The 25,158-nt window shown below is 40.0% G+C and overlaps 1 protein-coding gene across 1 annotated transcript in view; it reads right to left on the bottom strand.

Annotated features, from left to right (window-relative positions):
* Positions 1-20,906, bottom strand: part of PDCL2 (phosducin like 2) — a 26,200-nt gene extending 5,294 nt beyond the window's left edge. Inside the window, exons 1-5 of the mRNA XM_012808077.1 lie at positions 20,901-20,906; positions 16,124-16,244; positions 15,194-15,284; positions 8,773-8,916; positions 2,533-2,741 (exon numbers count right to left, since the gene is read on the bottom strand). Of these exons, the coding sequence (XP_012663531.1) occupies positions 2,533-2,741; positions 8,773-8,916; positions 15,194-15,284; positions 16,124-16,244; positions 20,901-20,906 (571 nt within the window). The remainder of the gene's footprint in view (positions 1-2,532; positions 2,742-8,772; positions 8,917-15,193; positions 15,285-16,123; positions 16,245-20,900) is intronic.
* Between the last annotated feature and the right edge of the window lie 4,252 nt (positions 20,907-25,158).

Below are 25,158 nucleotides of genomic sequence, written 5' to 3' on the forward strand. Positions count from 1 at the left end.
TTTGTATTAAATTTTATGTTATATTCACACAATTGTTTAAATATAGGGTGGCCATAAAGTTCATATGCACAATTTCACTGATATCTCTTTCTCTCAAAAAATACAAAGTGGCCGGGCCCTGTGGTTTGCACCTGTAATCCTAGCACTCTGAGAGGCCAGCCAAGGCAGGGTGGATCACCTGAGCTCACACATTCAAGCTAGAGTGAGACCCCATCTCTAAAAATAGCTGGGCAGGGGCGGCGCCTGTGGCTCAGTGAGTAGGGCGCCAGCCCTGCATACCAAAGGTGTTGGATTCAAACCCAGCACTGGCCAAACTGCAACAACAACTACAACAAAAATAGCTGGGCATTGTAGCGGGCACCTATAGTCCCAGCTGCTCTGGAGGCTGAGGCAAAAGAATCATTTGAACCCAAGAGTTTGAGGTTACTGTGAGCTATGAGTCCAGCACACTACCGAGGGTGACAAAACGGGACTCTGTTTCACACACACAAAAAACAAACAAAGTATTAGACATACTAAATTCATGTTACTTTTTGCTTCTAAGGAAGCAAGGAATGAATGGAAATACAGATAACTTCAACTATATTTGTAATGTGTTTTTTAAAAATAAATGAACAAGAATGGAAAAAAAGTATCCAACGTACTCAATACTAATATGAAACCAATATATAAACAACTACACATCTACACAAAAGAAAAGCAGAAGCATAGTCTAGCAAGGGGGAGGAAAAGGAGGGAGAGGGAAAGTGATTGTCAGGGTCTCACCTAATGTGCATGTGTAAGGTGCTCAGCATGCCCCTGGGTGAAGGACTCAAGCACAACTTGAACCTTACCTGAGAAATGAAAACAATATAACCTGAATATTTGTACGCTTGTATTAATCTGAAATAAAAATAAATGAACAATGAGCTGAAGCAAACATGAGTATTCATATTTGTTATTTTTAATAATTGCCGTGATCTTGAATGTTTGTGCTCCCCTCCCCAAATTCCCATGTTGAAATCCTAACCCCCAAGATTATGTTATCAAGACATGAGGCCTTTAGAAGGTGATTAGATCAAGAAGGTAGAGGCCTCAAGAATAAAATTAGTGAAAAGAGGCCCAAGGGAGCCAGTTTGCCCCTTCCACCATATGGGAACAGCCAAGTCACTGTCTATGAAGAAGCCCTCACCAAACACCAAATCTGCTGGCACCTTGACCTTAAAACTTCTCAGCCTCCAAAACTATGAGATATAAAGCTTCTTGTTTATAAGCCACCCAGCTTATGGTATTCTTCATATAGCAGCCTGAACAGACTGACAATAATGATTTCATGAATGCTTACTGTATTATTCGTTGTACTCTTATGTATTAATTTTTTAATTAAAAAGATAAGGTCCAAGCTAACAAAACAATGTGGTGAACTAAGGAGAGGACTTAGAGAATAGAAAGAAAGGGGGAAAATTCTGAAACAAAGTATTAGAGGTCTCAATAAGGCCTAAAATAGTTTTTAGAGAGCCACAGGGTGAAAGAATACCTACTGAGAGCAGAAATTCACAGCAGCTTTACCTTAATGGTGAGGAAAAGATTTTTTGTTTTATAAAATTGAATTAAAGCAGTTCTGAAAAATGAGTAGATCAAATAAATGGCCTTAGGAAGTAGAAATAATTAAAGAAAATAAAAATATAAAGTATTGTGCTGTGTGCTATGAAAAAGAAAATAGACGTGGTCTCTGCTCATAATCAACAAAATCAGATAGCATGTGAATAAGTGAAAAACAAGTTGTTTAGAGAACATATGGTATAGAAATTCAGTGGAGAAGAAGGAGAAAGAATATGAGTTGGTCCAGGATCACATAATTGGGTAAATGAAACCCGAGGCGACCCAGGAAGGTATAAGTTTGGATGGGAAGAATGAAGGTATAAGCCAAGAGTATGTAACAAAGTGTGGTGGCACAAATGAGTAAGGTGTGACCGGGGTAGTGACTGAAATCCAGCCCAGCTGGAGCAGAAACGAGAAAATACTGAGAAAGAGAGTTGGAGAAGTCAGCTAAGATTCTAAGGTAGAAGATTCTACATAATTTGTTTGAGATAAGAGACTGTAAAGGATTTTAAGCAAGGGAGGGAGTGTTATAAGAGTATTGTACAAAACTAATCTGGAAGCACACATGAAGAGAGTAGAGACAAGAGAAAAACCTATTCATTAAGGAATGAACTTCCATGATACTTGTTAATTTATGGAAGTTTTCACCTTTTTTTTTGAGACAGAGTCTCACTTTGTTGCCCTGGTTAGAGTGCCATGGCATCACAGCTCACTGCAACCTCAAACTCTCGGGCTTAAGCGATTCTCTTGCCTCAGTCTCCCAAGTAGCTGGGACTACAGGCGCCTGCCACAATGCCTGGCTATTTTTTGGTTGCAGTTGTTTAGTTGACCCAGGCCAGATTTGAACCCGCCACCCTCCGTGTATGTGGCTGGTGCTGTAAGCACTGTGCTACAGGCATTGAGCCATCACCTATTATTTTTAATAATACAATTTGAAAATAACATCATTACCTTCTAGCTTGAGATTTATCCCTCCACATTCTATAATTCCAATGAATTTGCCTTCTATCTGACCATTTTTATAAACAAAAATTGTTGGTAGACAATTATCATGGTAGTGTTGAATACAGCTATTCACGATGGCTTTAACAAATTTAGTTTCTGGAAACTTTCTTGCTAGAAGACTAAGATGCTGGTTAACCAACAAACACATTGGAATGCTAAAAAGAGAAATAGTACACACACAGTATCTTTATAAAATAGACTAGTCAGTCTCCATAACTAATAAAATAAGTGAAACATTTCCATGACAGAAATATACCATTTGATAGTTTTTAATATAAAATTATTATCAACTTCATCCTCTGTTGTTACCTTTAGCACTATAGTAGAGCTCGACGATAAACCCAGCAGTGATGGCAATCTGATGCCTAACTTAGGCAAAATCCAGTTAGCATCAGTTTAGTTCAAGCCAGTTTCCAATTCATAGGTCACAGGAAAAAACAAAAACAAAAAGCAGGCACTTCTAGGGAATCCTTGGTAGTTCTGAGTTGAGACAAAGTGATCTCAACTCTTGTCACCATCGTAAATTTATTTCCATATAACGAGATTACCACATCCAAAGTTTCTTACTGAAAAATTCCTTGATTTTTCTGACTCCAACAAATTTCATCTGCAGTTTTTGGCATCCCACTCCATGTCAGATCGTCCTCCCATTATCCAGAACTACTCCTTGGGCAGAATTTAAAATTGATTGGAAATACGACCAAAACCTCTACTCTTCTTGCTCTATGATTTTAACTTCCATTACACCCATTCTTCAGTTAATGCTTCGTCTCTCAGTCTATCCTTCACAGCTTTATTAAAGTGTCCCAAGGCTAATCCTTTCATCTCTGCTTTATTCCACACTCCTTCTATTTCCTATGGAACCTGTCTCTGTTGGGTATTTTGGAGCCCTCTTTTTTTTTTTTTATTTTTTTCATCTTTCCTCTCCAGAGAATCTCCATTTTACATAAACATATTCAAGTTACTAAATCTTACACGAACAAACATCCCTTACAACTCTGTCTCTCCTTCTTTTTGAGGTGCAGTGAGGGAGAGTCTCACTCTTTGCCCTGGGTAGAATGCCATGGTGTCCTAGCTTACAGCAACCGTAAACTCTTGGGCTCAGGCGATCCCCTGGCCCCAGCCTCACTGGTAGCTGGAACTACAGGCGCCTGCTACAACATCCAGCTGTTTTTAGTGGGGACAGGATCTCACTCTTGCTCAGGCTGATCTCCAACACCTCAGCTCAGGGGCTCTACTTGCCTTGGCTTCCTAGAGTGTTAGGGTTACAGGTGTAAGCCCCTTCTCCCAACCTCTGCCTTCTTCTAATAAGTACTTTCTCTCCTTCTAGTCACAGTTTTGCTCACCTTCCTTCTTAAACCATTTTCCTCTTTTGGCATCTGTGATAGCACTTTCTATTAATTTCCTTTTTATCTTTCTGACTTCCTTCTGTCTTTGCCTCAATGTAGAATATCCTTATGATTATATCCTAGACCCTTATCTCATTCTAGACACATTCACTGAGCAATCTTAACCATTCCAATATCAATTCCTGATGAATTTTATTTCCCCTGCCCCCCACCCCCCCAAATCTGATCTTTCTCCTATATTTTCTTAGGTTGGCACTCAGTAAAAAAATATCCTTTTTCTACAATGTCTAATCAGTAATCAAGTCATACCCGCTCTGCCTCCTTCTTTCGGCTCTGCCTCCTTGTTTCATTATCTTTCCTCTCCTCTCTGCCCATTGCCTTACTCTGCTCCTTTTTTATCTGAGCTACATCAGATTGCCCTAAATGTTGCCTGTTTCTAATCCTGGCTCCCCATATTCCTCCTTGACCCTGCTTACAAAGGGAGTTCAGCATGAAAATCTCACTGGGCAACCCCAGAACTCTGTCCTTCCCCCAAGCTTAAACCCCCTTGAATGGCTCCTCACTGCTTTCAGTATGAAGTCAGGGTCACTCCGGGTCTCCCTGGTCTGGGCCCTGCCTACCTCTCCAACACTGTTTTCTGTCTGTCACCATGTTGCACCACATGATTTAGCCACGTCTAATTACTTAAAGCACCACAAAGCACCACCATGTCCTTTACTTCTATATCAAGCTGCATCCTATAATGCCCTAACCCTAACCCTAACCCTCTAACCCTACATACCTGGAAACCTTTTCTTGTTTTGATGCCCAGACGCAGGAATGACTGACACTATGGAACTTTCTTCCTCCTAAAGTAGAACTTAACCACTCCTGTCTTCAGTGTCTTTACTCTGTATAGACTTCAACCAGAGAAACTAAGAGGCTTTATTATTATATTTAATTGACTCCCTTTACTGCATGGAAATGTACACAATGGCAGAGACAGTCTTGGCATCCACAACATCTGCAAAATTCTCAAAAATCCTCTTAATCCTAGGGTATATTATCTATCAATATATGGAGGAAGAAGCTAAGAAAAACAAATTAAAAGCATTGCTCATTTAATTGACATTTTAGAATATATGTATATCATTTCTTTGGACAGTTATAACCTGCTACAAGTCTGGATACTGCTTTATTTTAGTTGGTGGACCACCGAGAGTAATACTGGAGAAGCATTTACTGCCCAATTTAAGTACCAGTTTTCCACATGAAGCAATGACATAAACTGACTTTGCAAGTTTAAGCTTTCCTCATATAGGCAAAATGAATCCCCTAACATCTAATTTTTTCTTTATTGTCATGATGAAAACTCACTTAGTGGTATGACATATTTATGAGGCAGGTCAGTAGTGCAACCAGCAGAAGGCAGGTGGGCATTGGGGATGGCAGTGGAAAGGATGCAGTTAAGAGAATATGGCATAATAAAACAGAGAAAGGGGTTGCCTGAAGACAATTTGACAAGTGGTAGGGGATAAATTTAGTGTTGGGGGTCAGGGACCAGAATTTTTAACCACAGAAGACCTGTAAATTATAAGGCAGACCTCTGACATCAAGAAACAAGTTAAGGGCCTATTTATGATATTCAAGGTCCAAAATACACACCTTGGGCATAGGAATAATATAAAAGCCCCAAATTAGAATTTGCACAGGTGTAAGATTGAATAAAACCAGAGACAAGACTGACTTCAAGCTGAGCCACGAGGCTTACTGGCCCTAGTAAGTCAGATTCTTCTACTTAAGAATGAAAATTTGGATAAAAACTGGACCCAATCCTATAAATTTAATGGCAAAGAGCCATTAAAATTATAAAACTTAGGAGCCTAGTAATAAAACAAACTGTCACCCTCCTATAAAATGTATAGAAGTTAGCTAAAAACACAAATTTGTTTAACAGCTATGCTTCACTTTATTATTATTATTAATAAAAAGTTATGAGAGCTAGGTGCATGGCAGGTACCTGTAAACTCAGCACTGGGGAGGCTAAGGTAGAGAATGCTTGAGTCCAGGAGTTTGGGTCTAGCCTGGACAACTTAGTAAGACCTCATCTCTCTATATATACTTTTTAAGTTATGAGTAAATCTATTGTTAAAAACAGGCTCGGTGCCTGAAGCTCAGTGACTAGGGTACCAGCCACATACACCAGAGCTGGTGGGTTCGAATCCAGCCAGGGCCTGCCAAACAACAAGGACAACTACAACCAAAAAACAGCTGGGCATTGTGGCCGGCCCCTGTAGTCCCAGCTACTTGGAAGGCTGAGGCAAGAGAATTGCTTAAGCCCAAGAGTTTGAGGTTGCTGTGAGCTGACACCAGGGCACTCTACCCAGGGCGACAGCTTGAGACTCTGTCTCAAAAAAAATAAATAAAAATAAAATAAAAACAAAACTTTGCTAAAGAATATTTGCAACACAGATAATTATTTTCTATTATGTTTTATAAAATTTGGATTATTATAGGTTAATTTTCTTAAAATATGTTTTATACCAACACATGAATTTTTTAATGTCCCCAAAATTAGTAATTTATGTAACTGCTTTTTTTTTTCTTTTTGAGACAGAGTCTCACTATGTTACCCTTAGTAGAGTGCCATGGAGTGAGTCACATCTCACAGCAACCTCAAACTCGTGGGCTCAAGTGATTCTCTTGCCTTAGCCTCCCAAGTAGCTGGGACTATAGGCACCTGCTACAATGCCAGGCTATTTTTGGAGATGGGGTCTTTCTTGCTCTTGCTCAGGCTGGTCTGGAACTCCTGAGCTCAAGCAATCCACCCATCTCAGCCTTCCAAAGTGCTAGCATTACAGGTGTGAACCACCATGCCCAGCCTTACGTAACTATCTTATATTAGCCCCCCCCAAATCCTTCTAAAAAGGTTACAAATACTTAAAATAGTATGAAACCACATCTTTACTTACTATCAAAAAATATTAACAATTGAGGGAGGCTAAAACACATTAGCCTCTTTATGAATTTTTGAAAATCCTCTGTCAAAACTAGTAGCTTATTTAACCACTAAAGTAAATAATTTTATTCAGAAGTAACCTATTCTGTTGATCATAAGAGTCAGAAATGACACTCAGTGAACCACTTTAGGGTATAACATTTACCACAAACAGATCCCAGGTTTGTAAATGTTAACATTTTTAGTATAAATTGGTTTAAACAAGTAAGTGGTATAGGTAAAATGAGAATGTGATTCTTCTTAAACCTTTAAAACAACTTCAAAATTAATTTACCAAGAATTTTAGTTATAATAAAAGTAACTTTTATGGGGCATTTTATTTCATGGGGCATGTTGCCCTCTCAAAATTTGACTAAGGAACAGGTGAGCTGGTAAACAATAGGACTGTAATTTGCATAAATTATTCTGTATGGAATTTCCCTAAGGGCCTAAAGAGAGAAGCATTTTTTTATTCAGAGTCTGAGATAAAGGCAACTGGGCTGCTGTTTTGGTCTCTTTCCCTGGAAGGGTTTACAGACCTGAGGGAGAGGAGTTGCGACTTACAGTTGGAGGGGCTGTTTCAGTGAGAGGAACAGTTGGGGTAAAGGCTACTCTCTTCAATTACATTATCAGGCTTGTGAGGCCTAGGGACGTTGGATTTTACTTGGTACAACCAGGCATTTTAAAATTGCCTTGGAGGAATGGAGAGTGCAAGAGATACAGGTAATGTGCTGCATAACCTTGCTTGGCTCTTTGTTCAAAAATATATGTATTACTTATTAAAGATATTTTGGCATCATTTGGGGAAATTTGAAAAAAGATTAGGTATCAGATACTATTAGAAATTATTGTTAATTTTGTTAGGTGAGAAAATGGTACTGTGGTTACGTAGAAGAATGTTCTTGAAGACGTTCATATGCCATGCCAAACTGTGCCGCTCCGGCAAAAGGGTTATCCTAAGCTGAAGGCAATTGAGAAGAATTAGATGCAAGAAAAACTCTCTGCTCTCTTCCCCTCTACCAGGAAAAGCAGGGCATTGCTAATCACTGGAGACAATTCTAGACTCTTGGCACCCAGGGAAAGCTACTTAACAAACCTTGCTAAAACAGCTTTTATCTTCCATTAATTTCACCCATAGATTTTTCTTTCTACAATTTGCCACTCCTAGAAGCTGATAGTCCCTTTCCTTTTTCTTGTCACTTCTCTAAAAATGTACATTTCTTTAAGATGTTATATAAACCCAAGTTCTAATGCCACTTTGAATTATTCTCCTGTGTGTATGTTCTTTTTCTCCTGTTAATCTGTCTATGGTCAGTCCCATTTGCAGGACCCCAACCAATGCACCTAGGATGGGTAAGAATTTTTTTCCTCTCCAACAACTTATGTTTTTAAAAATGCATGCTGAAATACATAGGAATAAATTATCATGCTGTATGTAATTTACTTTGAAATAGTTCCACAAATGTAAATATATATATACACAGAAACAATGTTATAAATATAGCAAAAGGTTTATGATAAAATGTGTATGATAGGTATTCACAGTGTTCATTTTATCATTCTTTCTACTTGTCTGTATTTTTGAGATTTTCCATAATAAAAAATTTTAAACTAACAGAGTGATAATTTTTTAAGAACTGTGACTTATCTTTAAATTAGAAATGAAAACATTTAAAAATACCTAATTTAATTCCTGTAGCCAACAACAATAAAAAACTCTGTAGATGGATATATGTCTGATAGGTATGCAAATTTATTTTTCTTGCATACTCTTTGTTATACCTTCATAGAACCTTAAAACCAGAAGTATGTCTTTTATAACATTTGTATATTTACATTTTGATATGCTATGGTAATTACCTTGATCTGTATAGATGAATTATAACCCACACATCTTTTTCTGCATTTGTGACTTCATTCACATATTGATTTCCAGAAATTTCCCTTAATTCCCCAAATTTTTGTTTTTTTGTAAGAGATTTCCATTCCTGTAACCGCTTTTCTCTAAGTAAAAAATAAATTAAATTACATAAGAAAATTGTCATATTCTTAAAAGTTATTTTCATATGCTATAACAGTTTAGGGCAATGAGTATTATGCCTGTATATACTGAACACTTTAAATAGCACAATAGCCTTTATTGATCTTATAAAGCCAGTTTTTCTTTTTATAATGGGAATCTGTTTTTCCACAGATATTGAAAAGTATAAGAAGTTTGCTATTGACTTTTAAATTTATTTCTATTTAGAACTAGGTTTTAATCATAGAGAGTTTATTTAGACATTGGGCCAAAAATTCTCATATGTGGGTTAAATACTTTTTAAAGGAGAATGTCATAATAATATCATTTATTGAGTGTTTACTGTGTTGTCAAGCACTATTTTCATTGTATCACATTAACTAATTTAATCCTTGCAAAAGTGTTATCAAATAAGTACTATTATTATCCCCTTGATGTACTTGTAACTGTCATGCTAAACTGACCTTTAGTCCAACACCTTTGTAAATATTTGTGATTACTTGTTATACATTTATTAAAGGTAGAGAGGTAGGAGAGGAGTATGATTATGAGCCTGGACTAAACTGGTTTCAAATATTAGATCTAGTATTTATTAATAGCATGAACTTTGACAAGTTATTTAATTTCTCTAAATTCCAGTTTCCACAAGTATACACAGGAATATACTAGTAACGTTTCACATGGGATCACTGAATATTAAATAAGACCTGTAAATTTCTTAGCTTGGTGCCTGGCACAGTGAGCATTCCATAAATGTTACCTATTTATTCATCCGTAGAGAACCTTAAAACTTCCTTTAAAAAAAAACTGTCTCAAAATTTATATACTTTGATAATTTAGTTATTGAATGCCTGACTTGTGAAACAAATCCAAGTAGTTACTGACAAATCTGCAAGTTTCTTAATATTTAATGATTCTATACCTCTAAATTTGCTGGGGGCCACTTACTCCCCTTCTTTCATGGTATATAAATTATATTTTCTTGCTTTGTGTACTCTGTGATGCTCTGGAATCAGGCACCTTGATGATCCTGTGCAGACTCCCAGGACTGTCTAATTCCAAGAGATAGCAAACATTCACGAGAAAGCATGCTCTTCTAACACAAACCAACCAATCTACAGCCCATATGCTCAATCACTCTGGTATCAGACTAAACCAATATCTCCCTGCCCTCATCAACCCAGGGCCAAGTACCAGACAACTAGAGACAGCCTCTACAGCCCAGAGCCCACCACAATTACTCAAATTACCCAGTCCTAACTCTGCTTATTTGGCCTGGCCTTGCCTTTCCTGCGGAAACCACAATGAAGCCTTGTGCCTCAAGCTCTCCCCTTGCTCCTCTAAGTCCTGACCAACCCAGAAGCTTACAGTGTGGCCCTGTGTGGCAGGGTGTGCCCCCTTCCCTTGGGAACTGTAACACATGATCTTTCCAATGGCAATCATCTCCTGATACACCTGAATGGAGACAAAATTCTGCATATATTTAAAAACACTCTTGCCTTATTTCCTATGTTAGAAACATCTCCCTTTACATAACCAGTAATCCAAGCAAAATGAAGTCTAGAGGAGAAGGCCAGGGACAGTGACCTAAGGCCAGCACCCTCATACTTTTCAAAGAGAGGGTTTTCAATTTTCCCTCCACTGGCCAGATACTCTGAGACTGGAGTTACTCCAGAGGTCTTTGAGGAGCACCGCTCTGTTTGTACTATCACTGACTTCCCTCAGTTTGATCTCACTGGCTTTCAGAAATGCTAAAATGCTCTTGTTCCAATGACAGCCCCATACCCTACCTGATGGCACAACTATCAACTATTTCTCCTCTTCCTCCCCTCTTTCACCTCCTCCTTCTCGTTTTTCCTTTCTTTTTTTTTTTTTTTGAGACAGAGTCTCACTTGGTCACCCTTGGAAGAGTGTTGTGGCATCTTAGCTCATAGCAACCTCAAACTCTCAGGTTCAAGCAATCCTCTTGCCTCAGCCTCCCAAGTAGCTGGGACTACAGGCGCCCACCACAACGCCCGACTATTTTTTAGAGACGGTATCAAGCTGGTCTCGACCCTGTGACCTCAAGCAATCCACCTGCCTTAGCCTTCCAAGTGCTAGGATTACAGGCGTGAGCCACTGTACCCAGCCCTCATTTTTTGTATTTCAATGGAATTGGGCAGGGGAGAGGGTAAACACACCATCTTGGTCTGCCATTAGGAAATCACATACTGCTCAGTGGCCTGCATATTTTACCTAACAATCATATCAGTCACATAACAGAAAGCTCTCTAGCTATTTTAGGCAGAAAGGGGCTTAATCTAGGGAATTAAGTGCTTTACTAACCCAATGGTAAAACAGAACAGGTTCTAGGCTGGGCTACCAGGAATGACTCCTAGAACAACACACAAAACTGGTCTTCCAAGGCTTTCTCTACCGCAGTCCGGAAACTGGGGAGTCTGGAACTACAGTTCCACTGTGGGCCCTAGCATCAAACTATTCTGAGAACCACAAAGCACTGTAACAGCTGTTGTCTCTAGATACATATCTCCCCTAGCAATAATGCCAGGATGAGAAACCATTGTCAGAAAAATGACTCCAAAACCGTGATGCCAATTCTAGATTAGTGCCAGACAAATGGATGCTTTGTGGGCTACCACATGAAATTCGGAATTTGAATGTCTTGTGAATGTGTCCAACAATACCTAAATTACATTCCTCACCCACACAGCAATAAAGTCTGAGAAATGTAGTCTTAACTTTTTAGCTTTCATGGTGCTGGATCATACACCAAGAGGAAGGCCATGTATATCGGGGAGCCAATTCAGTTAGTCTGCCATAAAAATGCACTGCAGATACGTTTACGGCTACACAGATTTTTTTCATCCTTTTAACTTTAAGAGCTTCTGAGTTGGTTCACTTCTTTTCTTATAGCTTATCATCTATGCAATAGCAATTTGTCTCTTCTTTTATGAATATTACATTTTTCATTTATCCTGTCCTAAGCCAGTGGCTGGGACATAAAGTATGATGTTTAATGACAGAGATGACAACATACAACTCATCTTTTTCTTATAACTAATAGTAACTTTTAATGTTTGTTAAAATCTTTACCAAGTAAAAAAAAATTCTATTGCTGTGGCTTACCAATAGTTTTAAAAAAATACTTTCTTGGTATTTTGTTTTTGCTTTAAATGAGAAATTTGCTTTAAATAGGTACTATCAAGATAACTACAGAATTTCCTCTTCCTAAGAACAAGTGATATTCCAAAATCCTGTAGGCTCAGGTACAGAAGTGAAAATGGTGCCATAATTTGTGGCAGCTAGATTTGTGGTTTTTGTGTGTAATATATCAGTAAAGGGACTTCTACATATGACATCTCTCTTTACTCTCTGCAGCAGGGACTAGCTGAGAGTGGGTGGTCCTCAGGATGTTTCCTCCTCCAGGGAAGATATAATTGCTAGGAAGTCTGCATGTGCCAGCTTCCCTTGCAGTTAGACTGGGGTCATGGGAACCTGAGGAAAGTGATGTATCTATTAATATGGCTCATCCCTAAAATGTTCCCCATGCCCCATGCGATCTATTACATTGTCTCCCTGACACACACAGGATGAGATTAAGGATCCTAAGACATAATGTAAGAAAATGAAAAGAGCCCAGGTCCCTAGTCATTGCGGGGAGGAGAGCTGCTTAGGATAACTACAGGATATGCATCAAAAAGTTGTGCAACCATCACCACTAATTCAGAAACTATTTTTCTTTTTGAGACAGTCTCACTCAGTTGCCCTGGGTTAACTGCTGTGGTGTCACAGCTCACAGGGACCTCAATCTTTTGGGCTCAAGCAGTTCTCTTGCTTCAGCCTCCCGAGTAGCTGAGACTACAGGTGCCCACCACAATGCCTGGCTATTTTTCCAGAGACAGGGGTCTTGCTCTTGCTCAGGCTGGTCTCAAACTCCTGAGTTCAAGCAATCCATTCACCTTAGCCTCCCAGATTGTTAGGATTACTACAGGCATGAGCCATTGTGCCTGGCAAAAACATTTTCATCACTCTAAAAGAGACCCAGTATCTATTTGCAGTTACCCTATTCCCTCATCCCAGGCCCTGGTAACCAATAATTTTCTTTCTGTCTTTATGACTTTTGTGACTAGTTTCTTTCCCTTGACATGCTGTTTTCAAAGTCTATCCATGTTGCAGAACATATGGATATTTCATTTTGTTTTATGGCTGAATCATCATTGCATAAACATGCCACTTTTGGTTGTCCACTCAGGAGTGAATGGGCATTCAGGTTGATCCACTTTTGAGCTACTGTGAATGAGTACATTGCTCTGAACATTCCTATACATATTTTGTGTTTTCAGTTCTCTTGGGTATACAGCTAGGAGTGAAATTGCTGGATCATATGATAACTCTATGTTTAACATTTTTCAAAGTGGCTGCATCATTTTATATTCCTACTAGCAATTCACAAGGATTCTAATTTCTCTAATCCTTGCCAAGAATTTTGTAATTGTCCATTATCATCATTATTATTTTTTCCTTAGAGACAGAGTCTCATTTTATTGCCCTCAGTAGAGTGCCATGGCATCACACAACTCACAGCAACCTCCAACTCCTGGGCTTAGGCGATTCTCTTGCTTCAGCCTCTCTAGTAGCTGGAACTACAGGTGCTTGCCACAACGCCTGGCTCTTTTTTGTTGCAGTTTGGCTGGGGCTGGGTTTGAACCCACCACCCTCAGTATATGGGGCCAGCACCCTACCCACTGAGCAACAGGTGCCACCCAATTGCCATTACTTTTATTATTACATACCTGGTGGGTGTGAAGTGGTCTCTCATTGTGGGGTCCTCCCTGCCTGTAGTAGTAAATGTCAGAATGGAAGGATACCCATTTGGGTGTCCAGAAAGTTGGAGAACTGGTTAGTGTGGGAGAAATTCCCTTACTCTTGCTGCTGATTTTGTGTCAGAAGTAGTTTGAATAAATAACTAAAAAGTACAATAGCTGAGCATGGCATGGTGGCCCATGCCTGTAATCCTATCATTTGGGGAGGCCAATGAAGGGGGATTGCTTGAGGCCAAGAGTTCAAGACCAGCCTGGCGAACAGATTGAGCCCCAGTCTCTATAAAAAATTTGACTGGGCACAGTGGCTCATGCCTGTACTCCTAGCACTGTGGAAGGCTTAGGTGAGTGGATTACTTGAGCTCAAGAGTTCAAAACCAGTTGAGCAAGAGCAAGACCCTGTCTATCAAAAATAGAGAAACCAGCTGGGCGTTGCAACAGATGTCTGTAGTCTCAGCTACTCAGGAGGCTGAAGCAGGAGGATTACTTAAGCTCAGGACTTTGATGTTGTTCAAGCGATCCGCTCGCCTCAGCCTCCAGAGTAGCAGGGACTACAAGCACCCACCACAATGCCCAGCTAGTTTTAGAGATGGGGTCTTGCTCTTGCTCAGGCTGGTGAGATGTACCTATAGTCCCAACTACTTGGAAGACTGGGTCAAGAGGATTGGTTGAGCCCAAGAGTTTGAGATTGCAGTGAGCTATGATGGTATTACTGCACTCCCAGCACAACAAACCCTATCTCAAAAAAAAAAAAAAATGGTAGACTTAATCTGCTAATATTTTAAAAAGATTTTTGGGTCTACATTCATGAGGAAGATTTGTCTATAGTGCTCTGGTTTTTCCAATGTCTGTCTGGTTTTAGTATCAGGATAATGCTGGCATTGTAAAAGAAGTTAGGAAATGTTTTATACTTTGTTCTTATTTCTAAAAATATTTGTCTATGAATGGTAGTAAATTTTTCCTTAAATAATAGAAATCCTTGATTAACATCATGCTAGAAGTAAAATCATGACCATCTCTTTATTGGCTTTTTATTGATATTTTCTGCTTTACTCATATATAACTTGATGACATTCCACTGTACATTATTGTATAATTTTCTATTTAAGGTGGGTGCAGTGGTTGTGTATCTGTAATTCTAGCTACCGAGGCAGTGAGGAGGGAGGATCTTTTGAACCCAGAAGTTCCAGGCCAGCATGGGCAACATAGCGGAATCCTTTCTCTTTATATAAAGAAAAGTTTTTTTAAGATCCTATTTAAGCAAAGGCAAAAAATTGAGAAAAAATGATGTAATTCCATCTTATATAAAATGAATTTTAAGATGTTACTTAAAAATTAGTTTTGTTATTTTAAAAATATATTCCATAGGACAAAACTCTTAGTTTTATCCTTACACTTCTACATTCAAAAATTCATAAGCAACTAGAATGAATTACTATACCTATATACTTCAATAGCTCGCATATCTTCTTCATCAAATTCATCTTCGGCTTCCTTCAACTGTGCAAGAGTCATCTTTTCATAAGGTTTAACTAGGACAACATAAACCAACAAAATATCAGATTGTTTAAAAATTATTTTTATTCTACTGCCAATGTCTAGAAAAAACAATATCTTAGATAAATAGAGATCAAAACCGAAAGCAGCCATCCACAAGGTAGATTTACAGATTGTAGAGACTGTAACATTACAGTGTTATTACTCTCGCAAAGTTCACAGAACTGAGAAGCGACATCTAAACACAGGTTGAAAATCAGTTAGACCCTATAAGTTTAGATTTCCCCCAAGTTCCCAGAAATCTTAACAATTGGTCCCTACTATCCAGAATGATAAGAAGGGAAGGCACTGCATGATCACAAGGAAGAGGGGTACGGCGAGAAAAGAAAGCTCACCAGGGCATGTGGTGCTCATATTAACTAGTATGTGATTTTCAAATCTGAGTTGCCATTTTAAATCAGTATACTAATCCTGAAAGTATTGGCTTTATGTTACATTATTTCTTTTCTTTTCTTTTTTTTTTTTTAGAGACAGTCTCACTTTGTCACCCTCAGTAGAGTGTTGTGGTGTCACAGCTCACAGCAACCTCCAGTCTTAGGCTTAGGCAATTCTCCTGCCTCAGCCTCCCAAATAGTTGGGATTACAGGCACCTGCCACAACACCCGGCTATTTTTCTGTTGCAGTTTGGCCAGGGCCAGGTTTGAACCCGCCACCCTTGGCATATGGGGCCAGTGCCCTACTCACTGAGCCACAGGCGCCGAGCCCTTGTTACATTATTTCTAATGTTCTCACTCCCTCTGTGTTCACGAAATACAGCATCACTTCCTTAACTGTGTTCTCCCTTTCATCAACCCCACCAAATGGACCACTATACCCATCGCTTCTTTCTGTAAACGTAAAACCATTTCTTCAATTTCATCTTTTGGCTCTTCTTTTGGAGGAAGAATACCAAAATCTCTTAAAATTTCATTCCATTCTGTATCTTCATTGGGATCCTACACAAAAGAAAAAGAAAACCTATTAATATAGATTGTTCACTGTAATAAATATTTGTAAAACGTAATGATATGTAGCAGTTTTTTAAAAAAAATTTTCAGATTAATATGAGGATACAATTAGTTACAATGTTTTCAATTGTTAGGGAAAGTCCCTGTTGCAGTTGTGTCCTGCACCCAGGAGGTATGCCATGTATCCTTACATTGTGCCCTTAACTGAGAGCACACCTTCTCCCTCCTCCTCCGCGTGGTCCCTCCCCCTCCCTCCACCTTGAATTGATTGAATTTTTCTCTTATGTAGGTGTGTATTAGATCATCTACTGGCTTCAGATTAGTACTGAGTACACTGGATTATTGTTCCTCCCTTCTTATGATACTTTACTAAGAAGAATGTGTTTCATCTCCATTCAGGTTAATCCAAAAGATGCAAAATCTCCATCTTTTTTAAGGCTCAGTAGTAAATATATCCATGGTATACATATAGCACAACTTGTTGATCCATTTCTGGGTTGGTGGGCATTTAGGCTGTTTCCACATTTTGGTGATTGTAAATTGAGTTGTGATAAACAGTCTAGTGCAAATGTCCTAATGATAAGACGACTTTTTTCCTTCTGAGTAGATGCCTAGTAATGGGATTTTGGGATCAAATGGAAGGTCTATTTTGAGTTCTTTGAGGATTTTCCATACTTCTTTCCAAAGAGGCTTATATTAGTTTGCAGTCCCACCAAAAGTGTAAAAGTGTTCCCTTCTTTCTATATGCACACCCACATCTGCAACTTTGGAACTCTGTGATATGGGCCAGCTTCACTGAGGTCAGGGTGGTTTTGATTTGCATTTCTCTGAACATAGAGGGACGATGAACGTTTTTTTATATGTTTGTTAGCCATTCACCTGTCATTCACCTGTCACCTCAGCCATTCAGAAAAGGTTCTGTTCATGTCTCCTGCCAAGTGATAGATAAGATTGTTTGTTCTTTTTTTTTATTAATTTGAATATTCTATAAATCCTAGTTATCAACCCTTTGTCAGATTTGTAACATGCAAATATCTTTTCCCATTCTGAAGGTTGTCTATTTGTTTTAATTGTTGTGTCATTAGTTGTTGAGAAGCTTTTCAGCTTAAGTCACATTTGTTTATTTTGTCGTTGTTCGGATAAATTTCAGAGAATAAAACAAAGTGGCCTGCTTTTTCCTATGTCCTAAGACTACATGTTACTCTGAAAACATGAACAAAAACATCAATTTAGAACACATATAATATCAAATATTAGGAAAATAACACATAAGTCGTGGAAAATTCACTGATGACTACAATGGGCAAAATCAATTTGCATCTCACAAATACAATTTTTTTTTCTACATAGGCATTCAATCCTTCAGATGAACTTTTTTTGTTTGTTTAGACAAAGTCTCACTCTGTTGCCCTGGGTAGAGTGCTATGGTGTCATGCCTCATAGCAACCTTAAACTCTTGGGCTCAAGCAATCTTGCCTCAGCCCCTCAAGTGCCTGGGACTAGAGGCACCCACCACAGTTTACTTCTATTTTTAAAGACAGGGTTTTGCTATTGCTCAGGTTGGTCTCAAATTCCTGAGCTCAAGCCATCTGCCTGTCTCAGCCTCCCAGAGTGCCAGGATTATAGGCATAAGCCACTGTGCCTGCCCTCAGATGAACTTCATTTTCAGCTATATGGCTTCATGGGATTCTCACTCATGGAGAGAGTAGGAATCTTTTATTTTTTACTTACAATTCTGTGATTTTCTTTTCTTTTTTCTTTTTTTCTAACTGTAATTTTTTATTATTTTTAATTATTTTGGGCACAATAGTTGTATTTATTTATTTTTTACATTGATGCATTTATGGGGTTCAGGGTACTGCTTCCATATACGATGTGAAATGTTTACATTGAACTAAGTAACACATCCATCACAATTATACGCATTTCTTAATAGTTTTGAAATGTACCACTGCATCATGCACATTAGGTGAGGTTCCCCCCAAACATCCTCCCTCACACCATGTACCCCCTTCCCCTCCCTCTCTCTCCTTTTTCCTTCTACTTTCTGGACTATAGTTATGTTTTGCCAATCATATGAGTGTCGAGGTGGTTATATATTGATTTCATAGTAGTAATGAGTACACTGGATACTTTTTCCCCCACTCTTGAGATACATTACTAAGAAGAGTATGTTCCAGCTCCATCTAGGTAAACATAAAAGAGTGAAGTCTCCATCTTTTTTATGGCTGCATAGTATTCCATGGTGTACATATACCACAATTTGTTAATCCAGTCACGGGTCGATGGGCACTTGGGCTGTTTCCATGTCTTGGCTATTATGAATTGAGCTGCAATAAATATTCTGGTGCAAACGTCTTTGTTGTAATGTCTTTCCTGATTTTACTCAGGAAAAATGAGTAAATCTCAGATGGCTTAGAATTCAGGCTAAAATATCATCTTTAGCTGAAATAATAATAAAAAAGGATGTGGGGGAAGTGGATTCCTAGTAGGAATATTTGGTGATTATGGTCTCTTTCCAGAGTCGGGGGTCAGCCAGCTATAAGTCTCAGAGATGGCATCAAAAGTGGCCTTGGCAAAGCTGCACAGGGTGGCAGTGCAGCCCCTGGCTGAGGCCTACCAGTCATTGATACCTGCTATCAGCAGCAGCTTTCAGATACAGAGGCTGAGACAATGCCAGTTTCTCTAGGGGCAGGGATGAGAACCACATTGACTGTCACCTCGAAACAAATGGTGAGACTTGCCACTTTTGTTCCACCAAGAACTTCTCACAGAGACAATGGAGAGCCTGCCTGGGATGATGGCCCTCAGATGGCAGCGGCTACCTCCTTGGAGCACTTACTGCCTTGAACCCAGCCCGCTAGCCAGTGCCAGTCTGCTTTTGCACCAGCATAATCTTCAACACCTCTTCCTTGAGAGATGCCCCCAGGAAAAAAAATCAATGATATCAGACTCCTTGATGGACAGGAAGAAGAGATAGATCCTCTCCAGAGATTGGATCTTCATGTCTTCCACCAGGTGGCCTTGCTTGGTGACAGGCATCCACTCCTTGTCCTTGGCCTTGCCTCCCTGCGCTCTGCAGCCTCTGCTTTGACCAAATGCTGCAGCCATGGCCTCCCATTCCTTTGGCACCTCAGGGGCCTCCCACTCTACTGACATTTGGTGTTTCCTTGGAGAAGCAGCATCAGTTATTTCTTATTAAAACATTCTTTCTTAATATTTATGACACTGTTATGGATTTATTCACACTGCTCTGTCCTTCCTTACCTGACTAGGAGTGAGTTGTGATGGAACTTAACATAACAGCAAATGTTCTATATTTTGTTATTCCCTTCACTTTTAGAAGTTATCTATGCAATCTTATCTAACAAATAGGCACTACTATTTATTTGCTCTATTATGGCATTACCATCCCATAAATACTTCTGTCTCCCTCTGATTCCTGTTAGGTGGGCCATGCTAACCTTAAATCTGAAAAAAAAAATTCCTTTAGACTCTGTTACAGGTAGAAATAACTCAGATAAGGGAGACATGCCATGGCCTCGTTGCCTCCTCGCTCTGGTCCTGTTACAACAAGCCTCTGACAATCCCATAAGAGGAGTGAGCCCAGAGATTCTCAATAATGAGCTGCATGTCCTTGGCACCCTGATAAGAGAGACTTTGTAAAACCAGCTGCCCCCCAGCTGGCCACAAAAAGAACTGCCTCCTTCCATAATGCTGCGGACATCCCTTTTGATCTCAGCCTCCTTACTCTTATATGCTGGAAATAAACTTTTCTGCATATATGTTGGTCTGGCGTGATTTGATCTGGCACTCCTTTTACCTATCAATTATCTCACAGTAGACTCTTTTAGAACTCGTCATGTGTTTACAAACACATATAAGATGTGCTTTTTAGGAATTTATTATTAATGTTAAAGGACTGGCTTAAAAATCACGTATGTGATTTTGATGTATGTTCAAAATATCCTAATAAATTATACAGTATGCACAAATACCAAAACTAAATATATAAAACAAGAAAAATACCGGTGGTTTTGATTTGAGGGGAAAGAATGGAAAAAGGTTATTTCTATAAATCAGAAAGTGAGAATTTTACTCTGCTTTAAAAAAAAACAACAGCATAGGCTCTAATTAATAAGGAAGCTGAGGTTAGATAGAGTAGGAGCCTTCTAAGGAACAAATGAACCTCTAATAACTTTGAGATCAGGGAAGAAAAACTCCAGGGACAGCTGGTCTCCTGTGAGACTTATATGACTACTGGTGTTTATATTCTGACCATTTTTTTTTAAGGTAGCAGGGGAGGAAAATTAAACTGAAGTACCCATGAGATAATGTTGCTTGTCCATTGAGTCAAAAATACAGCAGGAGTAAGATTTCTAGGATTCAAGTGCAAACGCAATACTCAACAACTACGTTTCCTCCAGTGACAAACCGAAGTCTTGAATGTGGAAAAATGGCGTTCTCCTATAGTTAATTCGGATTTCTCTTAAAACCAGATGAGGACACAAAATTTAGCACTTGCCAAGAACAAACGTTGAAACCTAACTTGTGTGGCCGCCCTCGCCATTCGTGTCCCTCAGACTCAGGCCCCAGGAAACCCCGCCAGGTGCTCCAGTGTCACCAGGCGGCTGTGCCCCTCACCTGCATGACGCTCTGCTCATCCCCTCATGCACGAGCCCGCCCGTAGCTGGTGAGGTGCTCTGCAGCCTCCCCAGGCAGGAAAGATCCAGCTTCAGGCCCAGCGGTTTCCAACCGGCAGGAGGTGGAAACAAACGCTTCTTTTGCGGGTAGGCCACGTGCTGCTCTGCTGCCAGGCAACTGGGTGTGGGGGGGGGGGAGGGGCGTGACCTCGGGGTGGCCAGACGTGACCTAGGGGTGGGAGCAAGTCCCGACTGGCTAGGTCCTGCCGAGCAATGCCTTTCCTGTTCGCTGAGAGCCTGGTGACAGGAGTCAGAGGCTACAGGCAGACACAGAGAAAACAGACGGGAGAAGAAGGGTAGAGGAGGTCAGTCGGGAAGACTGGAGCACCCTTTGTGAGAGGTTTCGTGGACACTACAGAGTGCCGGCACGACCTGGGCAGCCATTGGTCACTGGTATGTGGGGGGAGGGGCTCCCCCTAGGGGATTGGGTGAAGAAAGCACAGGGGGTGGGGAGTCAAGGAATAGAGGGCCAATCAACAGAGGACAGTCTGTTAAGCTGTAAAGAAACCAATCAATGTAAGCCAGGTTGGTTTAAAAGACCCAGCAAGGTTTGAGCTGTCAAGGCTTAAAATCCCCCGAACAACCAATCTATGGCAGCAATCCGAGTGATCTCCTGTTCTATTGGAAGCGTTCATATCCTCTGTGAACTATCACTTTCTCTTACCTGTGGTCCCTGAATTCATTCTTTCATTCCAGAGACACAGAATCCAGAGAGAAGGAAATTCACTGGTGTTGCCCTTCTTCCCCTCCTTCCCTCTACCACCACCAGCAAATCGACCAGTTGTTCCCAGCCACTAGTCCTCCTCAAGTCTAGAGTCTTATCTCGATGGAGAAATAACATACTCTGGGGTGGAGAACCCTTCACAAAAGGAGTTCTTAACCTGAGACCATAGTCTATATTTGGGTGGATTTTAGGAGGACTCCTAACTCCCAGCCCCCAAATGTGCACAGAATTTTGTTGTATGTGTACATTTTTTCTGGACTTTCACTTTTGTTGGATTTTCAAATGGGACTCTACCTTCCCCACCTCCATCTTAAAAACCACTGCGTTAGGAGACAGAAGCTCTGGCTTTAGGTAGGAAAGTATAATTCAAATTAATTGTCCTCTGTTACCTTAAAAATATACAGTGGGTTCCTTGGTATTTAAGGACAGGGTATTTACTGGAAACTGCCAAGGGAAAAAACACGTGGTACCATACATATGGTTATACACCTGGTTCCAGACACGTACTCACTGGATTTGGAAAAGAAGGGGAAAAACTGTTTTTAATGACACAATTTAAAATGTGAGTTCAGCTTTGGGCCACCCCACCTCTAGAGCCCCAGTTATAGAAATCCTATACTTTGAGTAGCCCATATAGTCTATCATGTTTCTGTATGGAACATTAACTTTTTAAATGTAAATACATAAAAATATATCATGGTTTTTATAACTCTGCCTTGGTATTTCCTCTTGTCCCTTCCTCTCCTTCTTTCCCCCTATTTCTTCCTCTTCCTTCTTCTTCATTCTAGGAGCCCTAAAAATATAAATTACCCTTGTTTCTCTCGATTTCTGAGAAACCCTGGGAACTGCTGCTTAATTGATACTCAAATCCCCTTTCTTATTTTTACAATCTAAAATCTAAGCTAGTTGAATAAACACACACAGAACTGACCAGTGCTGCCTCATGTATTTGTGGCTCTAAAAGCTGTCTCTGCTCTCAAGTCTCTATCTTGTCAAGGCAAATTATTTTTCAAAAAATGTAAAGTTTTTCCTCTTCTGGTGCTTCTTGTAAGTTCTTCACTCAGGGTGACCAGAAATGAAATTTAGGAACTTTGTTAGTAAAAGGTGTAATTTCACCAGTAATCATTGGTCAACATTAGGGAAAACAAAGATTTGTTAGGTACTGTCCTCTAAAGAATATACTTAAAGAGGGGCGGAGCAAGATGTCAGCCAGTAACAGCTTCTTTGCAACTCTCAGCAGTGAGATGGGGAGAGAAGACTCCAGGGATCTCTGGCTTGTAGGCTATGCCCAGAAACATCCCTTTGGGACACAGGGAACCAGCAAGAGACTTCTGGACCCCAGGATGAGGACAAAAGCAGTGGAGAACTGGCAGGTGTTTGCGAACGGGCTGCTACAGCTGCTGTAAACACAACAGCAGCAAGACTGTGGGTTGTTTTGTTTGTTTGGACTTGGGCATCTGTTGAATTACCTTGGGAGAACTTTGGTGAGAGTGCAGGGGACTTTAAGCATTGTCCAGGGCATGGGACTGAGCCGCTGGGCCTCAACGGAGCTAACATTGTCCAGCTGTGGCCACTCACGTAGCCATTGTGAGAACTGTCCCTGCAGGCCCCGCCCTCAGGGTCACAGAGTGAAGCTAGGCTGGGAGACCCTGGGCAAGTGAGTTAATGACTGTGAGCAATGCCAAAGGCCTCTGGGGAAGACTGGAACTTCCAGTGTTTGGCCGTGAGAGGGCTGCCCTATGACTTTAGCCCTCAGGAGCATACAGTGTGGCTGTTTTGGCGTACCGAATAAGCAGGCAGCCACTTCAGAAGAGATCCCAGCGACAAGTGCTTTCCTGGGAAAGCTTTGGCTTAGCCAAGCTTAATGGTTTAAAGTGTCTTTTAAGTGCGCTGAGGAGAGATTCAGGCTCTCAACCCTGCTCATACCTTGCTGGGTATGAGGACAAAGTAGTCAGCAGAGGCCCCCAATCTCCATCTCATACATCTGTATCAGCATTGTAATCAGTATCTCATACCCCAGAAGATCACTTGTTGCCCAGGCAATATTCTGTAAGCTATATACATTCCTTTGTTTTTGGATTTTTTTTTTTTAACTCCCCCTGCCCTGGATTTTTCTTTCTTTTTTTTCTTTTTTTCCTTTTCTTCATTTTTCTAGTGTAAATATAATTTTCCATTGTTGCCTTCTTTAATAGTAACGTCATTTTTGCTAGTGTTTCTGCCCCTGTTATTTGGTTTTTCCACAGTTTTATCCTGTAAGGTTTTCTGTTTGTTAGTTTGGTTTGATTTATAGTATTTTTGTCTTTTCTCTCTATTTGGTGGAGGTAGGGTACCATGTCTGCTCAGGCTGGCAACTAGCTCCTGACCATAAAGGAACCAACCAATCCAGCACCCCCAGAGGTTGGGGGTTTTTAAGGTGTGGGTCAAAGTACCCTACTGTACACTTTTATTACTCCTGTCTCCCCCTTTCTGTGCCTCTCTTCTTTTTACTCACCCCTTCACCTTTCTCTTTTTCCTTTTTTAAAAATCATTTTTCCTTCTTGCTCATTACTCTTCTCATCCTTTTAGTCCTGTACCAAAAGGACTCATTGCAACCTTAGGCCAGAGACACGGTAATGTAAAGAGCAAGAGGAAGTGAAAGGAAAAGTAGGGCAAGGAAACAGATAAAAGAAAACACTCATGAGGAAGAATCAGCAGAAAAATCTCAGTAACATGAAAAACCAGACTAGAGCACCCCCACCCCCAAGGGACCATGAGATAGCTCATGCAGAGGATCCAGCCTATAAAGAAATGTTAGGAATGACAGAAAGGGAATTTAAAATACAGATGATGAAAACAATGAAGGAATTTGCTGAGAAAGTGGAAGATAACCAAAAGGAAATCCAAATCCAAATCCAAAGGAATCAAATAAGAGATGAATGGATAATATTTAAAGAATATTAAAAGGATATAGCAAAAAAAAAAAAAAAGGATATAGCAGAGCTGAAGGAATTGAAGCAGGCAATTAGGGAACTTAAAGATGCAACAGAAAGTATCAAGAACAAATTAGAACATGCAGAAGAATGAATCTCAGAGGTAGAGGACAAAGCTCTCAAGATAACTCAGATAGTTAAAGAGGCAGAAAAAAAGAGACAGAAAGCAGAATATTCACTGACAGAATTATGAGACTTTATGAAGCATTCAAACATATGAGTTATAGGTATTCCAGAAGGGGAAGAAGAATGCCCCAGGGGAATGGAAGCCATACTAGAGAATATGAAAATTTCCCAAATATCACCAAAGATTCTGACACTCTTTTCAGAGGGATATCGGACTCCAGGTCACCTCAACTCAAACAGAGCTTTTGCAAGCTCTATTTGTTCAAGACACATTGTGATAAACCTGTCCAAAGCCAAGACTAAAGAAAAGATTCTGCAAGCAGGCTCGGCACCTGTGGCTCAAGCGGCTAAGGCGCCAGCCACATACACCTAAGGTGGCG

Source organism: Otolemur garnettii, unplaced genomic scaffold (genome assembly GCF_000181295.1).
Source record: "Otolemur garnettii isolate 467f Iridium unplaced genomic scaffold, OtoGar3 scaffold00083, whole genome shotgun sequence".
NCBI lineage: Eukaryota > Metazoa > Chordata > Mammalia > Primates > Galagidae > Otolemur > Otolemur garnettii.